The 18,755-nt window shown below is 47.6% G+C and overlaps 1 protein-coding gene across 2 annotated transcripts; it reads left to right on the top strand.

The window, feature by feature from the left end:
- The first annotated feature begins 4 nt into the window (after nt 1–4).
- On the top strand, nt 5–18,554 carry NT5M (5',3'-nucleotidase, mitochondrial). Of its 2 annotated transcripts, none has more exons than XM_066576688.1 (6): nt 5–82; nt 8,336–8,821; nt 10,424–10,524; nt 12,596–12,656; nt 15,620–15,734; nt 17,859–18,554. In XM_066576688.1, the coding sequence occupies exons 2-6, from the start codon at nt 8,504–8,506 to the stop codon at nt 18,002–18,004; spliced, it is 741 nt and encodes a 246-aa protein (XP_066432785.1). In that variant the 5' UTR covers nt 5–82; nt 8,336–8,503; the 3' UTR covers nt 18,005–18,554. The 2 variants fall into 2 exon arrangements, with proteins under 2 accessions (XP_066432785.1, XP_066432786.1); XM_066576689.1 differs by lacking the exon at nt 5–82 and adding an exon at nt 7,843–7,897.
- The last annotated feature ends 201 nt before the right edge of the window (nt 18,555–18,755 follow it).

Below are 18,755 nucleotides of genomic sequence, written 5' to 3'. Positions count from 1 at the left end.
AAACCTCGCGAGAGCTCTGTCACTGAGGGGCGGGGCCAACGACGTCACCGCGCGCGAACTATCGCGATAAAGTCACCAGAAGGTTAGTGCGGGTTTTAAAGGAGTAGTGTCATGACGACGGCAGCCTGAGCTGGAAACTACAAGTCCCAGCATGCCCTGCTGCCCCGCCCTAGGCTGCTGGGACTTGTACGGACTCCGGCAGGTTGCAGCCAGTATGGCGGTGTCAGTGATTACACCCGGCGCCCGGGCACAAGAGCTCACGGTGTAACTGAAAAATTAGACATATGCACCACGAAAACCAAAGATATCAACCTGGGAGCCTTCATAGGAGAGAAGTGGGAGTGGCCTGTCCAGGGGGCGTGGTTTACAGGAAGGGGCGTGGCCGTTGTAAATATATTTCTGTAATTAGGGGCAGAAACCTGGATCTACCCTGAGTGGCCCCTTTATTAGAGCCCCGACCCTCTCATGATTGGCGCTGCCCTGTATGGAGATTCTCCCCGTGACCCCGGGGTGCAGCATAAAATCACGTGACCAGTTCTCCGTGGATCAGTCTCAGTGTGAATCCACATTAGATGGGAGGATCCAGCAATCTGAGTGATGCCAACGAGGCCCTTTCTCACGTTCACAAGCCAAACGCTAACACCCCATCTGATTGGACCTAGTAGTTGTCCAGGAGGACGGATGCAGATTCTAGTAAAATCTTGGAGAACAGAATGACCAAAAAGCAGCTAAATGAAGGGGAAAAAGGGAAAACTCACTCTAATGTACTAATATGGGAACTGTGCCCAAAGTGGAGCAATCTCCCTGAAGAGGCCGGCCCCACTTACAGAACCTGTAGGTTCCTGAACTGACCCTAGGTGGATAAGAGAATGACGATGGACAAGTGTTTGCTAGCAACAGTCACCACAGTGTAGGAAGCTGATGTAATACCACAATTATTACTTATCTGAATGAGGGGTGACACCGGGGTGGGGGGGCACGGGACCAGAACTCCACCTACAGAGGAGTAACCGGCGCCCTCTCAGAGGAGGGACCGGAATATATATATATAACAGTGGCTGATTGGCTGCCTCAGGACAACACCAGATGTGTACTGGTCAGCGTCCAGCACCGATTAGCAGGGTGTATGTGCAAGCACTACTATCACATGTGTGCCAGCCCGGACCCACTTCTATGATGTGGCCAGCACGCCATGATATTGACGCTTGCTGTAAGACTAGCTGGGGACAGGATGTCACTGCCAACTGCATGGGGGGTTCTCATGTAACAGTGTGGAGAGTAGACAGAGAATGGTGTGATAGAAACAACTCATCTCTGAAAGGGGTCAGAGGAGGATGTCAGGAATTGTACTGCCCAACAGGTGCTGCACAGTCAGCTGAATACAACACTGGGGCTCTGACTAACGTGTCCGAACGCACAACTCGCTGTTCCTTATTACAGATGGGCTATACCAGCAGACGACCAGCTCCAGCACCATTGTGTCTATGAGAAACAAGGAAGGTGAGACCCCCGGGGGGCAAAAAAGCACAAAAATTGTATCACTGAGCAGCGGAAAACCATCTCCTGGTCAGATGGACCCAGTTTTCTGTTGCTGATGGGAGGTCAGAATTTGGCACAAGCAGCATGAATCGATGACCCCTTCCTGTCAGCTGATCAGAACATGTCAGCACCTCCATCTAATCTGCAGCGACTACAAGAAGCTTCCTGTCCGCAGGGGCCGATATTCCTGCAGGAAGATTTCATTGCCGGGTGGAATCTACACCACAACGAATGACTGCAGATCTGAAGGCCAAAGGAGTCCAACGTGTTACTAGATGGGGGTCTCTAATAAAGGGGGCATTCTGGTGTGTCCCCATAATGTGCTATAAGAGTGTACAGAAAATACATGGGGGTACCGGAAAAACACACCGGGGGTCCGGAACAAATTGCTGATTATGCTCAGATGTACATCTATAAGGCTGCTCTCATATTTGGTCTGTGTTCTGCGGACGGTAATTTGGAGCTAATGTAAATCCATGTTAATAGTCACATGACCATATTCTCATGGCTGTTTTTTAAACATGCAGCCTGACCTATTGTTTTTCAGGTTTTGCCTCCGTATTGGATTATTTTCTATTGGGCGAATACTGATGACATGCAGCTGTAACACGGCCGAGTCACATCACAGACACCTCACAATACACCTATCTGGAATTGGCCCAATGCTGTATATACCCTCATTGTCAGTAGCAATCCCTCCCCTAGAAGTTATTGGGATGACACTTATATAAGGAGGTGATCACAATACAAGAGCGAAGGGAGAATTTATTGTGGAGAACTGACCCCTTGTAGGGAGGCTCTAGTACCCTGTTGTACCCCCTCTAGCTTGGATACAAGATGTGATACGGGGGGCATGGAGGCTCTAGTACCCTGTTGTACCGCCTCTAGCTTGGATACAAGATGTGATACAGGTGGGCATGGAGGTATACAGTTTCTGTATAGTGTCCTGCGGCATATCGGTCCACGTTTGCTGTAACTGAGCCTCTAGATTTTACAAACTCAGAGCCTGTCGAAGTTGGCGCCCCAGATGGTCCCATATATGTTCTATTGGTGATAAGCCTGGTGACCGGGTGACCACTGAGGTGTGACAATGTTGTGGGGGCTTCCTGTGACCCCCTTGTGTGTGCGGCTGAGCATTAGCCTGCTGGAACACATGTGGCTGCAGGATGTCCTGAACATATCGCTGTGCTGTCATTGTCCCTCGTATTACTACTAGGGGACACTGACTGTCGTCTGCGATGGCCCCCCCAGACCATCACACCAGCAGGGGGCAGTGTGCCACTCCACAGCAGAGGCAGGATTGAGGCGCTCACCCTGAGGTCTCCAGACACGAACACGGCCGTCGTCAGCGCCCAAACTAAACCTGGATTCATCGCTGAAGACAATTCGGTTCTCCTCTGTAACGTTCAGTAGCGTCGCTTACAAAATCAATGCAAACGGAGGCAACGGTGGGTGTCAGAGGCCGGACATGTAATGGGGGCTGTGAGACCAAATGTCCTTCAGCCTGGAAATGGTTCAGACAGACACAGGGGTGTAACGATGGCGCCCCCTGTCTCTGAATGGTGAACGAAACAGTTAGAGCTGCTGGTGCTTGTCAGACTATCAGACGCTCCTCTCTATTGGTGGTCTGTCGGGGGTCCTGAGCCCGGTCACCTTGTGTGCCCTCACACATCCACTGGTCCCAACACCTCCTAACAGTCTGGTCAGACGCTCCTGTCTACTGGTGGTCTGTCGGGGGTCCTGAGCCCAGTCACCTTGTGTGCCCTCACACATCCACTGGTCCCAACACCTCCTAACAGTTTGGTCAGACGCTCCTCTCTACTGGTGGTCTGTCGGGGGTCCTGAGCCCAGTCACCTTTGTGTGCCCTCACACATCCACTGGTCCCAACACCTCCTAACAGTTTGGTCAGACGCTCCTCTCTACTGGTGGTCTGTCGGGGGTCCTGAGCCCAGTCACCTTTGTGTGCCCTCACACATCCACTGGTCCCAACACCTCCTAACAGTCTGGTCAGATGCTCTTCTCTATTGGTGGTCTATAGGGGGGTCCTGAGCCCGGTCACCTTGTGTGCCCTCACACATCCACCAACACCTCCTAACAGTCTGGTCAGACGCTCCTCTCTACTGGTGGTCTGTAGGGGGTCCTGAGCCTGGTCACCTTGTGTGCCCTCACCCATCCACTGGTCCCAACACCCCCTAACAGTCTGGTCAGATGCTCCTCTCTACTGGTCGTCTATCGGCGGTCCTGAGCCCTGTCACCTTGTGTGCCCTCACCCATCCACTGGTCCCAACACCTCCTAACAGTCTGGTCAGATGCTCCTCTCTACTGGTGGTCTGTCGGGGGTCCTGCGTCCGGTCACCTTGTGTGCCCTCACACATCCACTAGCCCCAACACCTCCTAACAGTCTGGTCAGATGCTCCTCTCAACTGGTGGTCTGTCGGGGGTCCTGAGCCCGGTCACCTTGTGTGCCCTCACACATCCACTGGTCCCAACACCCCCTAACAGTCTGGTCAGACGCTTCTCTCTACTGGTGTTCTGTTGGGGGTCCTGAGCCCATTCACCTTGTGTGCCCTCACACATCCACTGGTCCCAACACCTCCTAACAGTCTGGTCAGAACGGCCGGTGGGGGACAATTCATTGATACAACCATCCAGCTTCTCACATCCCAATAATGCGCCCCTCTCAGACTCTGGTAACGGGGTGAAATCTCTTCTCTGCGTCGTAGAGGCGTCTAGTGGTCAACAAGCTCTACACAAGAGGAAGAAGAGGTCACTACACACAAGGAGCCTCCGACAGCCTCTTATAGGCCAAGGGGGGACCACTTTTAGGGCTTCAGGTGACAAGACCGTCCATCTAATCACCACAACTCCCATCATTTACATATCTGTCTGAGATGGAACCGCAGGACGGGTTTTGCAGCAAAATGACAGCTTCTTCTAAGGACTTGATTGCTTTGTTTGTTTTTTTTTTTACAAAGAGTGTATTCAGCAGTTTTTGACATTTTGGAAACTGCAATATTTCCACAAAAAGTGTCAGAAACGTCTTAACATACAATAGCTGCTTGTAGCGGGATAGTGAGTCACATATCTTTAAATTGATGCAAACTGTCAGCAGTGATTATAGCTGTGGCCCCAGGTCTGTTATAACATTTTATACAGATGTCACCTGAAAATGAGTCCCATAAGGACATTTGCCTGCAGTGTCTGTCGGTCCGCGGTGACTACACCCAGCACCATCTGTACAAAGTGCAGCAAGGGCAAAGAGTTTTGTTTTCCTTGTACGACTCTCATCATTGAGCAAAGTCCCGATGTTGGCTGCCGGATCCTTCTGCCCGGGGAGGCTGCGCTCCTCCCCAACTGTTCCTGGATCAGCTTCTTGCAAGGTGTTATGAAAGGGGATCAGAACCAGGAATGTATCTGATCTATGTGACGCTGCCAGTAGCGGAGAAGGTAAGTATACAGCCTGCTACCTATTACTTGTTTAAAATGTCACCAGGGAGGGCGCCACCACTATATATTACCAGGTATGGGGAGGTTAAAAATAGGGTGACTCCCAGTGAAAGTGGGTGAGTTAAAGGGGTTGTACTAGAATTATCTTTTATCATCTAATCATAGAATAGCTGATCAGTGGGGTCTCACCGCTGAGACCTCCCCCCGATCCTGAGAACTGGAGTCCCATTTCCTCCATCCTCTGCAGGCCGCTGCAACCCCCCACAGTGAGGAGGAGACTTAATAGAACTATGGCCACGCTGTGTAGTGCACCTCCATTCATTTTCAATGGGACTGTTAGAAATGGTACAGTACATGCGATCAGCTCTTTCCATCAGCCCTATTGAAAATAATGAGGCAGCACCCGAGCAATGTGACATCACTGCGGGTGGGAGAAGTGACCCCACAGTGACGAGAAAAGTAGGACACATATTGTTGGGAGTCTCACCGGTGAGACCCACATCCATCATACGTGTGGAGAGGTGATTCAAGTTAATTCTGATACAACCCCTTTAAAATGTCCATGAAAATCTGCATCAATACCCTAAGAAATTCGGGAGATTATTATACTGCAGTGCTGAAATCCTACAAATGCCTTTTTCCACTCGTTGATATGTTGTGTTTGTATGTATTTAGAGGTTTCTCCAGGATTGACAGGTATCCCCTAGCTAGTTATGATAATGGGGGTCCCATGTACTGCCGAAGGAATGGAGCACTGGTCAGGCTTATACTGCCGAAGGAATGGAGCGCTGGTCAAGCTTATACTGCCGAAGGAATGGAGCACTGGTCAGGCTTATACTGCCGACGGAATGGAGCACTGGTCAGGCTTATACTGCCGAAGGAATGGAGCGCTGGTCAAGCTTGTACTGCCGAAGGAATGGAGCGCTGGTCAGGCTTATACTGCCGACGGACTGGAGCGCTGGTCAGGCTTATACTGCCGACGGACTGGAGCGCTGGTCAGGCTTATACTGCCGACGGACTGGAGCGCTGGTCAGGCTTATACTGCCGAAGGACTGGAGCGCTGGTCAAGCTTGTACTGCCGAAGGACTGGAGCGCTGCTCAAGCTTGTACTGCTGAAGGACTGGAGCGCTGCTCAAGCTTGTACTGCTGAAGGAATGGAGCGCTGCTCAAGCTTGTACTGCCGAAGGAATGGAGCGCTGCTCAAGCTTGTACTGCCGAAGGAATGGAGCGCTGCTCAAGCTTGTACTGCCGAAGGAATGGAGCGCTGGTCAAGCTTGTACTGCCGAAGGAATGGAGCGCTGCTCAAGCTTGTACTGCCGAAGGAATGGAGCGCTGCTCAAGCTTGTACTGCCGAAGAAATGGAGCGCTGCTCAAGCTTGTGCTGCCGAAGGAATGGAGCGCTGGTAAAGCCTATGTGCTACCATTCTATTCATACCAGTGGAACTGCACTCGGCAATGTATGTGGGACCCCGACTGATCAGCAAGTTTTCCCGTATCCACAGGATGGGGGATAACGTTAGATTTTGGTATAACCCGTTTAATGTAAGTGTATTAATCCTATAATGAGAGTCTTGTTCTCAGTAAGAGAAACCAAGTAATCTTGTGGATATCGGATAGTGGTTAACAAGAAAAAAAGGAAAGATATTACAGCAAGATTTTGAAGCCACCTAGGAAGTGTGATGGAGAAACCCAAGAAGTTGTGAAAGTCTGCTGTAACATTATGTCATGTTGTTAGCCTGGCTCACACGGGGCGTATTCTAATTGCAGAAGCGGTGATCGGTGTCCGCACGGAGGATCCGCTGCAAAACGCAAGCATTGAAAAGCATGTACTATAGATTTATCATTCACACTCGCTGATACAAATTGCGTATTCCGCAAGCGAAAGAAAAATTGCAGCATGCTCTATTTTGCCACGGACTACACACGGACGGCCTCCATTGAAGTCAACATTGCGTATGGGCTGCGAGTACCCAAGCGATGGCGTGGGAAATGCAAATCGTGAAAAAAAAACTGTACTGCGCATGACCAACGGCGATCCGCTGCGGTCATATGCAATACAGAAGATTTAGGTACACAAGGTTACCGGCTGGGCTCACAGCAGAAATGTGAGATTCGGTCTGCCCGTGTGAAGCCAACCGAAAGGTATCATATCTACAAGATGACTTTGTTCTCAGTAAGAAAAACAATCCGATACATTTGCAATTTTGGCATGTGCACTGAAATTGTGATGCTTTTGCACCAGGCTCCGCCCCTTTTTCAAAAAGGGGTCAGAAAGTAGCTTTAAAGGGAAAAGTCCACCCTGACCTGTCATTGTTCTAGGACAGCCTAATGTGCCGCTGCGGAATTTCACACCAAAATCTGAAGGTCTCACTGCAGATCTTGATGCGGAATTGAGATCTAAGCCATTTTCAATTCCACATCAAAGTGCACAGGTAGCCCGCAGATTTTGGTGTGGAGTTTCCTACTCATCTCGCCTGTGTGGAGGCACCCATAATACATCTGACACCCTTAGCCCAGCAAATAGTTTACTTGGACCGATGTATGCTTGCCTAAGTAAATCTACGTGTTTCAGTTCATCACCGGTTTCACTACTAATGCTTGAAGTCAGTGAATGGAAATATTCCCGTTTACATCTAAGTGCAAAAATCCGTCCAGAGCTGAAGGTGATCTTCTTCTGTTGATCCATCATCCTTTTCTCCCTGCTAGGATACAACACAGACTTGCAGGAGTTAATATTTCTCTATGGTCCCTCCCCTGGAGAGTTGCTATGCAGAACAGAAACACAAGCAGAAGGCGCCTGTCTCTTTAAGTGGAGGAGGCAGCCTGCCATTACAAGGCAGCAGCAGTACAGGAACTGATGAGAGCCTGTGGCTGCAGAAGTCCGTGCACCGCAGAGCCCTCCCTGCATATGTAGGGCAGAGGGGGTCCGTGCATGCAGTGATCCAGACCCCTCCCTGTATATATAGGGGGGTCCATGCATGCAGCGATCTAGAGCCCTCCCTGTGTATATAGGACAGGGGGGTCCATGCATGCAGTGATCTAGAGCCCTCCCTGTGTATATAAGACAGGGGGGTCCGTGCATGCAGCGATCTAGAGCCCTCCCTGTGTATATAAGACAGGGGGGTCCATGCATGCAGTGATTCTGGGCTTACATAACACGGTGCATCAGAGATTCCTGCATGCTGAGGACGTTACTGCGGTTGTCACCTTGTACAGATGCCGCCTCCATCCTGTCATTGCACCACTGCCGGGCGACTATCTATAGCTCACACCCTGCAGCGTGACTGCTGTAACATTCTCGATGCCTTGGACTACAAGTGACATATTTCTACAATGATTTCCCTACAGGTCCCAGCAGCTGCTGAACGATCAGGACTCCGTACCAAGTAGAAGATCTTCTCCAAGGACATGAATGCCATCCCTGGCTGGGGTAACCTTGCACATGAGTAATGTAAAGTGGTCCCCGGAGAGCATCCTTCCATCCCTTGGTAAAGTCGGAGGTGGATCTAATGGTCTATGAATACAAGCAGTGGGTCAGTAAGCCCCATACAATGCCCTACTAGTTTGTCCAGTGCCATGTCCCTACCTAGGCTACTCCGCGGGGGTGGCACACTCACCACAGGACTCCAGAACTGCAGGCCCTGCTCTTCCTCTGCAAGTTCTGCCAGGCGCCTTAGAGTGTTGGTGGACATGGATGGAGTGCTGGCTGACTTTGAAGGTGGCTTCTTGAAGAAGTACAGAGCTCAGTACCCCAAGGAGCCTTACATTGCCTTAGAGGACCGCAGAGGATTCTGGGTATCGGAGCAATATGAGACTTTGAAGCCAGGACTGAGCGTAAGTTAATGGATGGGTTCTCACTTTTTATTAGAATATGTTTTGTGGAGTTTTCTTTCCCAAAGAAGGCATGAGGGTCTGACCAGTGAGACCCCTACTCATTGCTAGAATGGAGCATAGCTCCCAACTTTTGAACAATGAGAATGGGACCATTTTAAATGTGAGGCCACACCCCTTTTAGACTAAACCACACCCTTTCTCCCCTCACAGCAATAGTGGCAGTTAGTGACACTCTTTTAGTAATAGTGCTCCTGCATGCCACCTTTTAGTAGTAATGCCCTTTAGTGTCCCTCTCACAGGGATAGTGCACCCCCCATCCCCCTCAGTAATTATTCCCCCTTTTAATGTAGTAAAATTTAAAAAGCGGCTATTCTCACCTCATTCTCTCCTCCCCACCAATCAGTTTGTGCCACTCCGGTGCCCAGCGGTGGTGAAGTGAAAGAGGTGAGTATAGGCCATTTTATATTTTATTCTGTTCCCGTCCGCCCCTGTTGGACATGTCTCCTGCATCCCGGGACAGTGGGGCAACCTCGAAAATTTGAGACTTGGTTCACTGAATATGGAATGATTGGAAGACATGATAAAGCCGCTCTGTGCAAGACTGTGGCTCCTTCCGAGCTTTACCTTGCAGATTACAACCATCCAACTACTTTGCAGCTAACCCTAAACTTAATCACTTGTTTTCTTTATCATCGGGGGTCCCTTGGATCTGTTCCCCACCAGTCAGCTAGTGGATATGCCGTCACTTGCCCTGACTGGAATTCTCCTTTAATCGCTGCATAATAAGAAGTTTTGAAACTTTTCACTATACAGTGGTGCCTTGGGTTAAGAGTTTACTTCGTTCTGTGACGGAGCTCTTAACCCAAAACACTCAATCAAATCAATTTTCCCCATTGAAATGAATGGAAAAGCCATTAATCCGTTCCAGATCCTGAAGCTCTCCCACTGATTTCAATGGGGATGGCGTTGCCCCATGGAAAGCAATAGGACGCCGACACCCCCGCAGTGATTTTCGGGGAAAGGCTTTAAATGTAAGCCCTTCCCTGAAAATCATCCCTAGCTGTAGTAAAAAAAATATATACTCACCTGTCTGCAGGGGCTCAGGGCCGTCTAGCCACCGCTTGTTCTCCCGGCACTGCTCTGAAGCTTTTCAGCAGGCAGGGATTGAAAATGCAGAGAGAACAAGCGGCGGCTAGACACACCTGAGCCCGGGCAACGGCGGACAGGTGAGTATATATATTTTACTACAGCTAGGAAAGATTTTTAGGGAAGGGCTTATATTTAAAGCCCTTCCCCAAAAATCACTGCAGGGGTTGCCGGCAGGCCATTGTTTTCAATGGGGCCACCAGCAGCAGCGGAGGACCCGTTGAGAACAAGGCCTGTAACCCAAGTTTTTTTCTCTTAAATCAAAGCAAAAATTTGGGAGAGAGCCTGCTCACAAGTCAAAAAGCTTGTAAACTGAGGCACCCTTAACCCAAGGTATCCCTGTACTTTGTGTTTCATTTCCTCACCTTTTTCCAAAAACAATATTAGTCGTCAGTGAATAGAAACACAATTTGTCTACATTTAGAGGCTTTTATTACAAGCTTTTATTTTGTTCAGGAGAAAGCGATAAGTATCTGGGAAGGAAAGAATTTCTTCTTGGACCTGGACCCTATTGATGGTGCTGTGGAGGCCTTGAGAGAAATGTCACGTTTACCCAAGTAGGTGTTATTTATTTCACCTTGTTTTTATTAAACATTTTTGCATTAAACAGGGTTTCCATACTTTTACAAAACATATATATCCGTATATCAAGCATGTTTATCAAAACATATATCTGTGCAGAAACATGTATATTCTTAAAGGGGTTGTCCCGCGCCAAAACGGGTTTGTTTTTTTTTTTAACCCCCCCCCCGTTCGGCGCGAGACAACCCCGATGCAGGGGTTAAAAAAACAAACCGGGTAGTACTTACCCGAATCCCGGCGGTCCGGCGTCTTCATACTCACCTGCTGAAGATGGCCGCCGGGATCCTCTCTCTCTGTGGACCGCAGGGCTTCTGTGCGGTCCATTGCCGATTCCAGCCTCCTGATTGGCTGGAATCGGCACGTGACGGGGCGGAGCTACACGGAGCCGGCATTCTGCACGAGCGGCCCCATTGAAGACAGCAGAAGACCCGGACTGCGCAAGCGCGGCTAATTTGGCCATTAGAGGCCGAAAATTAGTCGGCTCCATGGGAACGAGGACGCCAGCAACGGAGCAAGTAAGTATAAAACTTTTGATAACTTCTGTATGGCTCATAATTAATGCACAATGTATATTACAAAGTGCATTATTATGGCCATACAGAAGTGTATAGACCCACTTGCTGCCGCGGGACAACCCCTTTAACTTCTTAGGAAAACATTTCCTCTATCCTTGTCAATAGAATTTAAACATTAATACTGCTATATGCTTTTCCTGACTTCTTACTTCGTATGGGGGGTAAAGGGGAGAGGGAAAGGAGAGAAAAGAAATAAAAGGGGGGGGGGACATGGGGTCACATTATGGGTCAAAGAAAAACAAAGAAAGAAAACAAAAACAAACCTTCAACATATTTCAACAACCTGACCAACCATGGACCAAGTTGACACAACTAATTCTCTCGTGTGTATAATTCCGAACAGAAACATATTCTCCGTCCTGTATACGAATAAGTGCTCCGGCGCATACGGGCCCCCAGCGTACCCCCCCATGTCAGTTACACTCCACCGATTGGGGGGTCTTCAGTCATAGACCTAGTCATGTACCATGCAGTCATTCTGAAAGACTCATGTATTGCTCTTTTTACTTGTGCGGTAGGATATCAATAAAACTTTACCATATCTCAAAAAATCCCTCTACCTGTCTCCTTTTGGATAGAGGCTTCCACCCAATCCATACGCATAATAAAGGAGAGCTTCTCCAATAAGAGTTTGATGGGGGGCGGGTCTCACGTCAATCCAAGTCTGTAAGATCGTTTTCACCCCTGCCATGGCTACCATGAACAAATAGTAGGTGTTATTTAAAGGGGTTTTACCAAAAAATACATTTATCACCTATCCACAGGATACAGAATAATTGTCTTATTGTTGGGGCTCTGACTACCGGGACCCCTGGCAATCCCAATGTGAATGTAGTGGGGGTGCATTTGTGTGGCAGTCACTCTAATCTCTTCTATGGGATGGAAGGAGACTGCGAAGTGCATCAAAATCCACCTGTTCCATAAAAGCAAATGGAGTAGCGGTCGGGCATGTTCAATGCCGCTCTATTCACATGGGGCATATTGGTGTGCCGGTTTTAGGATTGCTGCCGGGAGGTATAGTTTGGTAATGATACTTAATAACATTTTGCAAACTCCATGAAAGTTCACACCCAGGTACACAAAGCACTGACTGACACTCTTCAATGTGCAGGATTTGGCCACAAGGTTCAGATCTCCCTGTACTATTATACAACAGCCCCAGGCGCAGCCAATTGACAGAACATGCAGCAACTTGTAGCGCAACACCCGCTGTGCCAAGGGAATGTGGAAACTGCTACCTTTATTTACCGTAACCAGCGCCATGATGGGTTTGGTTAAAGGAGCCCTGAATCTAAAGGCCAATTCTTTTCCATTTGCTGCGCAGTTGACTACACTCAGTTGCTAACTGTTAGCAGCAATTTCAAGCTAGGTAGAGGCTGACTGTAGTGTTCTTCAAAGAGAAGAGAGATAGCAAAAGCAATAATGATATTTAATTGATGATGTATTAACTGCCAGTTTTGTTCTCTTCCAGCACTGATGTCTTCATCTGCACCAGCCCCATAAAGCGATACCGGTTTTGTCCATACGAGAAGGTAAATGGGGGACTAGGTGAAAGAATGAATGCAGTAATTCGGTCCAGACACAGTGGTTGGGATATAAAGACTATTATACTGATCTCTATTGTATTATAGCATGCGTACAGTAGAGGTAGATTAGTGATTTATAAACTAAAGTACATAAATACTATAATACTGACCCCTATGTACAAGAATATAACTACTATAACACTGCTCCCTATGTACAAGAATATAACTACTATAATATTCCACCTATGTACAAGAATATAACTACTATAATACTGCCCCTATGTACAAGAATCTAACTACTATAATACTGCTCCTTTGTACAAGAATATAACTACTATAATACTGCCACTAAGTACAAGAATATAACTACTATAATACTGCCCCTATGTACAAGAATATATCTACTATAATACTGCCCCTATATACAAGAATATAACTACTATAATACTGCCCCCTATGTACAAGAATATAACTACTATAATATTCCACCTATGTACAAGAATCTAACTACTATAATACTGTCCCCTATGTACATGAATATAACTACTATAATACTGCCCCCTATGTACAAGAATATAACTACTATAATACTGCTCCCTATGTACAAGAATATAATTACTATAATACTGCCCCCTATGTACAAGGATATAACTACTATAATACTCCTCCTATGTACAAGAATATAAGTACTATAATACTGCCCCCTATGTACAAGAATATAACTACTATAATACTGCCCCTATGTACAAGAATATAACTACTATAATACTGCTCCTTTGTACAAGAATATAACTACTATAATACTGCCCCTATGTACAAGAATATAAATACTATAATACTGCCCCCTATGTACAAGAATATAACTACTATAATACTGCTCCTATGTACAAGAATATAACTACTATAATATTCCACCTATGTGCAAGAATCTAACTACTATAATACTACCCTCTATGTACAAGAATATAATTTCTATAATACTGCTCCTTTATACAAGAATATAACTACTATAATACTGCCCCCTATGTACCAAAACATAACTACTATAATACTGCTCCTATGTACAAGAATATAACTACTATAATACTCCCTACTATGTGCAAGAATATAACTACTATAATACTGCCCCCTATGTACAAGAATATAACTATAATAATACTGCCTCCTATGTACAAGAATATAACTACTATAATACTGCCTCCTATATACAAGAATATAACTACTATAATACTGCTCCTATATACAAGAATATAACTACTATAATACTGCTCCCTATGTACAAGAATATAACCACTATAATACTGTCCCCTATGTACTGGAATAAACCTACTATAATACTGCTCCCTATGTACAAGAATATAACTACTATAATACTGCCCCCAATGTACAAGAATATAACTACTATAATACTGCTCCTATGTACAAGACTATAACTACTATAATACTGCCCCCTATGTACAAGAATATAACTACTATAATACTGCCCCCTATGTACAAGAATATAACTACTATAATACTCCACCTATGTACAAGAATATAACTACTATAATACTGCTCTCTGTGTACAAAAATATAACTACTATAATACTGCCTCCTATGTACAAGAATATAACTACTATAATACTGCCTCCTATGTACAAGACTATAACTACTATAATACTGCCCCTTATGTACAAGAATATAACTACTATAATACTTCCACCTATGTACAAGAATATAACTACTATAATACTGCCACCTATGTACAAGAATATAACTACTATAATACTGCCTCCTATGTACAAAAATATAACTACTATAATACTGCCTCCTATGTAGAAGAATATAATTACTCTAATACTGCTCCTTATGTCCAAGAATATAACTACTATAATACTGCCCCATATGTACAAGATTATAACTACTATAATACTGCCCCCTATGTGCAAGAATATAACTACTATAATACTGCCCCCTATGTACAAGAATATAACTACTATAATACTGTCTTCTATGTACAAGAATGTAACTACTATAATACTGCCTCCTATAATACTCCCTCCCCCTTCCTCTCCCTCTCCTTCTGTCCCCCTCCCTCTCTCTTCCTCTCTCTCCTCCTCTTTCTCCTCCTCTCTCTCCCCCTCTCTTTCCTCCTCTCCCCCCTCTCCCCCCCTCTCTCCTCCTCTCTCTGCACCTCCCTCCCCTCCGTCTCTCTCCCCCTCTCCCCCCCTCTCTCCCCCCCTCTCTCTCCCCCTCCCCCTCTCCCCCCCTCTCTCCCCCTCTCTCTCCCCCTCTCTCTCCCCCCCTCTCTCCCCCTCTCTCTCCCCCTCTCTCTCCCCCCCTCTCTCCCCCCCTCTCTCCCCCTCTCTCTCCCCCTCTCTCTCCTCCTCTCTCTCCCCCTCTCTCTCCTCCTCCTCTCTCTCCTCCTCCTCTCTCTCCTCCTCTCTCTCCTCCTCTCTCTCCTCCTCTCTCTCCTCCTCTTTCCCCCTCTCCCCCCTCTCTCCCACCCCTCTCTCTTCCTCTCTCTCTCTTCCTCTCTCTCTTCCTCTCTCTCTCCTCCTCTCTCTTCTCCTCTTTCTCCTCCTCTTTCTCCTCCTCTTTCTCCTCCTCTCTCTCCCCCTCTCTTTCCTCCTCTCCCCCCTCTCCCCCCTCCCCCCCTCTCTCCTCCTCTCTCTCCCCCCCTCTCTCCCCCCTCCCCCCTCTCTCTCCCCCCTCTCTCCCCCTCTCTCTCTCCCCCTCCCCCCTCTCCCCCTCCCCCTCTCTCCCCCTCCCCCTCTCTCCCCCTCCCCCTCTCTCCCCCTCTTTCCCCCTCCCCCTCTCTCCCCCTATTTCCCCCTCCCTCCCTCTCTCTCCTTCTCTCTCTCCCCCTCTCCCCCCCTCTCTCTCCCCCTCCCTCTCTCTCCACCTCTCTCTCCCCCCCTCTCTTTCCCCTTCTCTCTCCCTCCCTCTCTCTCCCCTTCTCTCTCCCCCTCTCTCCCTCTCTCCTACAGTACGCTTGGGTGGAGAAGCACTTTGGACATGAATTTTTGGAGCAGATTATTCTGACCAGGGACAAGACTGTAGTATCTGCTGATCTTCTCATAGACGACCGGCCTGATATTATGGGTAATGTTGATCGCTATCATTCCTTATGTGAAGACTGAATTGATTGGGCAGATTACTTTTGTACATCAGCTATCAATTAACTGGTTAACTTGGCGGATGGACCTGTCGCTCTGTAGTTGATCCCTAATACTTTATGCTCTGTTATGCTCTACAGTTAGGCTGGCCATACAATTAGAATCCAGTCGGCTGAACCCTCCGGTGTCCATGTGTCTGCCCAGTCATCTAATGGGAATGGTGGCCTTCTCATGCTCCCCTCTCCCCCGAATGGTAGATCGGGGGGGGGGTGGGGGGGTTGTAGAATCAGTCAGTTGGATTTGAACTGATCCTTTTGTTCTTGGGGTGATACAGTAAAGGTCCTTTTAAATGGGACAACCGTCGGGCAAACAATGTCTGACATTCGTCCCTGTGTATCCGCGCTCCTGTACTGTCACACTGGAGCTACTGGCGCTGGCTGGGTCACGGAATGGCCAGCAGGGGGGTGGGGCAGTGCAGGAGATTTCTCTCTTCTCACTTGACATAACACAGCAGCCGTTCGCTACTGAAAGGCTGCTGTTTAAACTGAACGATGAGCTTTATGGAGCATAAATGGTGAGCGCCGAGCTCATCGTTCAGTATAAACAGCCGCCGTTCAGTAGTGAACGTCCGCTGTGTTATCTCAATGGAGAGGGGAGCGAGAGGAGAGAAATCTCCTGCACTGCCCCGCCCTCTGCTGGCCAATCCGTGAGAGAGCCAGCTCTACTAGCTCCCATGTGACAGCACAGGAGCTCAGAGACACAGGGACGAGTGTTGGGCATCGTTTGCCCGACAGTCGTCCTGTGTAAATGGACCTTAAACTATTGCCAGAGGAGTCTGTGGCTGTCCTCTTAGCATTCAGAACACATGTAGACTCGGCCAAGCATGCATGTATGTGTCGTATAAGATAACTGTTGGCCAAAGGCTAATTCAACCAATGGCTGTCTCATGTATACAGATCTAGTAGACAACCCTTCATTCCCATGTAACAGGCCCTTAAAGGGGTATTCTGGGTACTTCTTGTTTTTCAAGTTTTCAACCATCCACTGGATGGGTAAAAACTGAGAATTGATGGGGGTCTGACCGCTGGGACCCCTACCAATCCTGAGAACAGGGATCCCATTTCCCCCCGTTTTCCTCACTGTAGCCCCCGCAGTGAGGAGGTGATTGAATGGGGCACAGGTCATGCTTGCACAGTGCCGCTCCATTCCTTTTTAATGGGACTGCTGGAAATAGCTGAATACAAAGTGCTTGGCTGCTTCTGTCAGCCCCAATTGAAATGAATGGAGCGGTGGCTACACATGCACAACGTATGCTTCTTTCCATGACATCATTGTGGGTGCGAGAAGCATCAGTAGGGGGTACCAGCTGTCTGATCCCCACCGATCCATCTGCTTTCACCGTTCCAACAGATGGGTGAGAATTAAAATAAAAAACATGCAGCAACCGGCATACCCCTTTATTACTATTTAGAGGACAGGGTAAGAGAGCAGACCCCGTGACTCAATAGTAAGGCTAGTTTCACACGGGCGATCGCGATTTTGCCGCAACAAAATCACATCTTTGTTCCTACGATTTTGGAGCTCAGCGATGTTCTTTTTTAGAATAATCTCCCATCGCTGCCGCCCGCAGTAAAGTCACGCAAGAAAATTGCGCTTTTTTTTAATGCGTAAGTCAATAGGACTTTCTAACGCTAAAACCGCATTACAACGCAAGTTTGTTGCATCACGCAAAAGTTGCACGGTTTTCTCACCTGTGTGAAACTACCCTAACTCCTAAACTGCTAAAGATGGCTTAAAGGGGATGGCTGGGATTAGGAAAACATGTCAGCTTTCTTCCCAACACATTGCCACACCCGTCCATGGGTTGTCTGTAGTCTTATAACTCAGGCTCATGCACTTCAATGAAGCCAAGCTGCAATACCAGATACAACCAATGGACAGGTGTGGCGCTGCTTCTAATCATGGACAACCCCTTTAACTACTCCCTGCTTCAAGAGGAAGTATTTAGGAGCAGAACCGGCTGACATAGGAAGAAAACAGCAGAAAGCAATAGAATAAGAACGTTTTTAAGACTATGATGTGATTAAATTAGCTTTCTTTTTCCTAATAGGAGCAGAAGCAAACCCCTATTGGGAGCACATCCTGTTCACAGCTTGCCACAACCGCCATTTATTAGTGACACCACCCAACCGGAGGCTTCAGTCCTGGAAAGAGGATTGGAAGGGGTTATTGGATAGCAAGAGACAGCCCAGCTAATCAATACATGCAGGGAAGTAGACAGAGACTAAAGATCAACCCAACCGGGAATGCCCCATCCCTATTGAAAGGCACTAGATGCATCTGAGGTCTCTGATTGGTCCATATGGCGAACTTTTACTGTTGGAGAAGTGTAGCGCACACTGTTACATGATACATGCAATAGAAATGCACAGCGACGCATCAAGTAATAATTACCCCCATGTCAAGTATTAAAGTGCATGTTAGCTGTAACAAATGCAGGCCGCCATTTTGCACACCAAGCCAATGTTCATTAGCGTGCACCTTAGCAAGACACTAGCTGCTGCTCATGTTTTTGTGACAATTCAGGTAAGTTACCGTATATACTAGAGTATAAGCCAAATTTTTCAGCACATTTTTTGTACTGAAAAAAAACTCTCGGCTTATACTCGAGTGAGGTAAAAAAAAAAAAAAATGCAATGCTCACCTCCCAGCCGGCGTCTGTGTCCCCGGTGTGATGGTCTTTTCGGCGGTGCAGCAAGCTGCTTGAGACTTCTCCCCACTGTCATCTCCCTGCTCGGCTTTGAATTCGCCCACCGTCAGCGCTGTGTAAGTAAGCGCTGTGATTGGATCAAGCGCCAGCTAATCACTGACGGCACTCGATCATTCACAGACATTCAGTGAATGACATCACTGAATGGCTGTGATTGGTTTATCGAGCACCGTCTGTGATTGGCTGGTGCTCGATCCAATCACAGCGCTTACTTACACAGCACTGACGGTGGGGAAA

This window comes from Eleutherodactylus coqui, chromosome 8, assembly GCF_035609145.1.
Source record: "Eleutherodactylus coqui strain aEleCoq1 chromosome 8, aEleCoq1.hap1, whole genome shotgun sequence".
Lineage (NCBI taxonomy): Eukaryota > Metazoa > Chordata > Amphibia > Anura > Eleutherodactylidae > Eleutherodactylus > Eleutherodactylus coqui.
The sequence above is the reverse complement of the archived record's forward strand: the minus strand, read 5'-3'. Positions and strand labels throughout refer to the sequence as shown.

Excerpts from the sequence above, each read along its gene's own strand:
- NT5M (XM_066576688.1), top strand. The coding sequence starts at position 8,504 with ATGAATACAAGCAGTGGGTCAGTAAGCCCCATACAATGCCCTACTAGT. Across the intron at positions 12,657-15,619 it reads GGTTTTGTCCATACGAGAAG|TACGCTTGGGTGGAGAAGCA; the intron begins GTAAATGGGGGA and ends TCTCTCCTACAG. Across the intron at positions 15,735-17,858 it reads CGACCGGCCTGATATTATGG|GAGCAGAAGCAAACCCCTAT; the intron begins GTAATGTTGATC and ends TTTTCCTAATAG.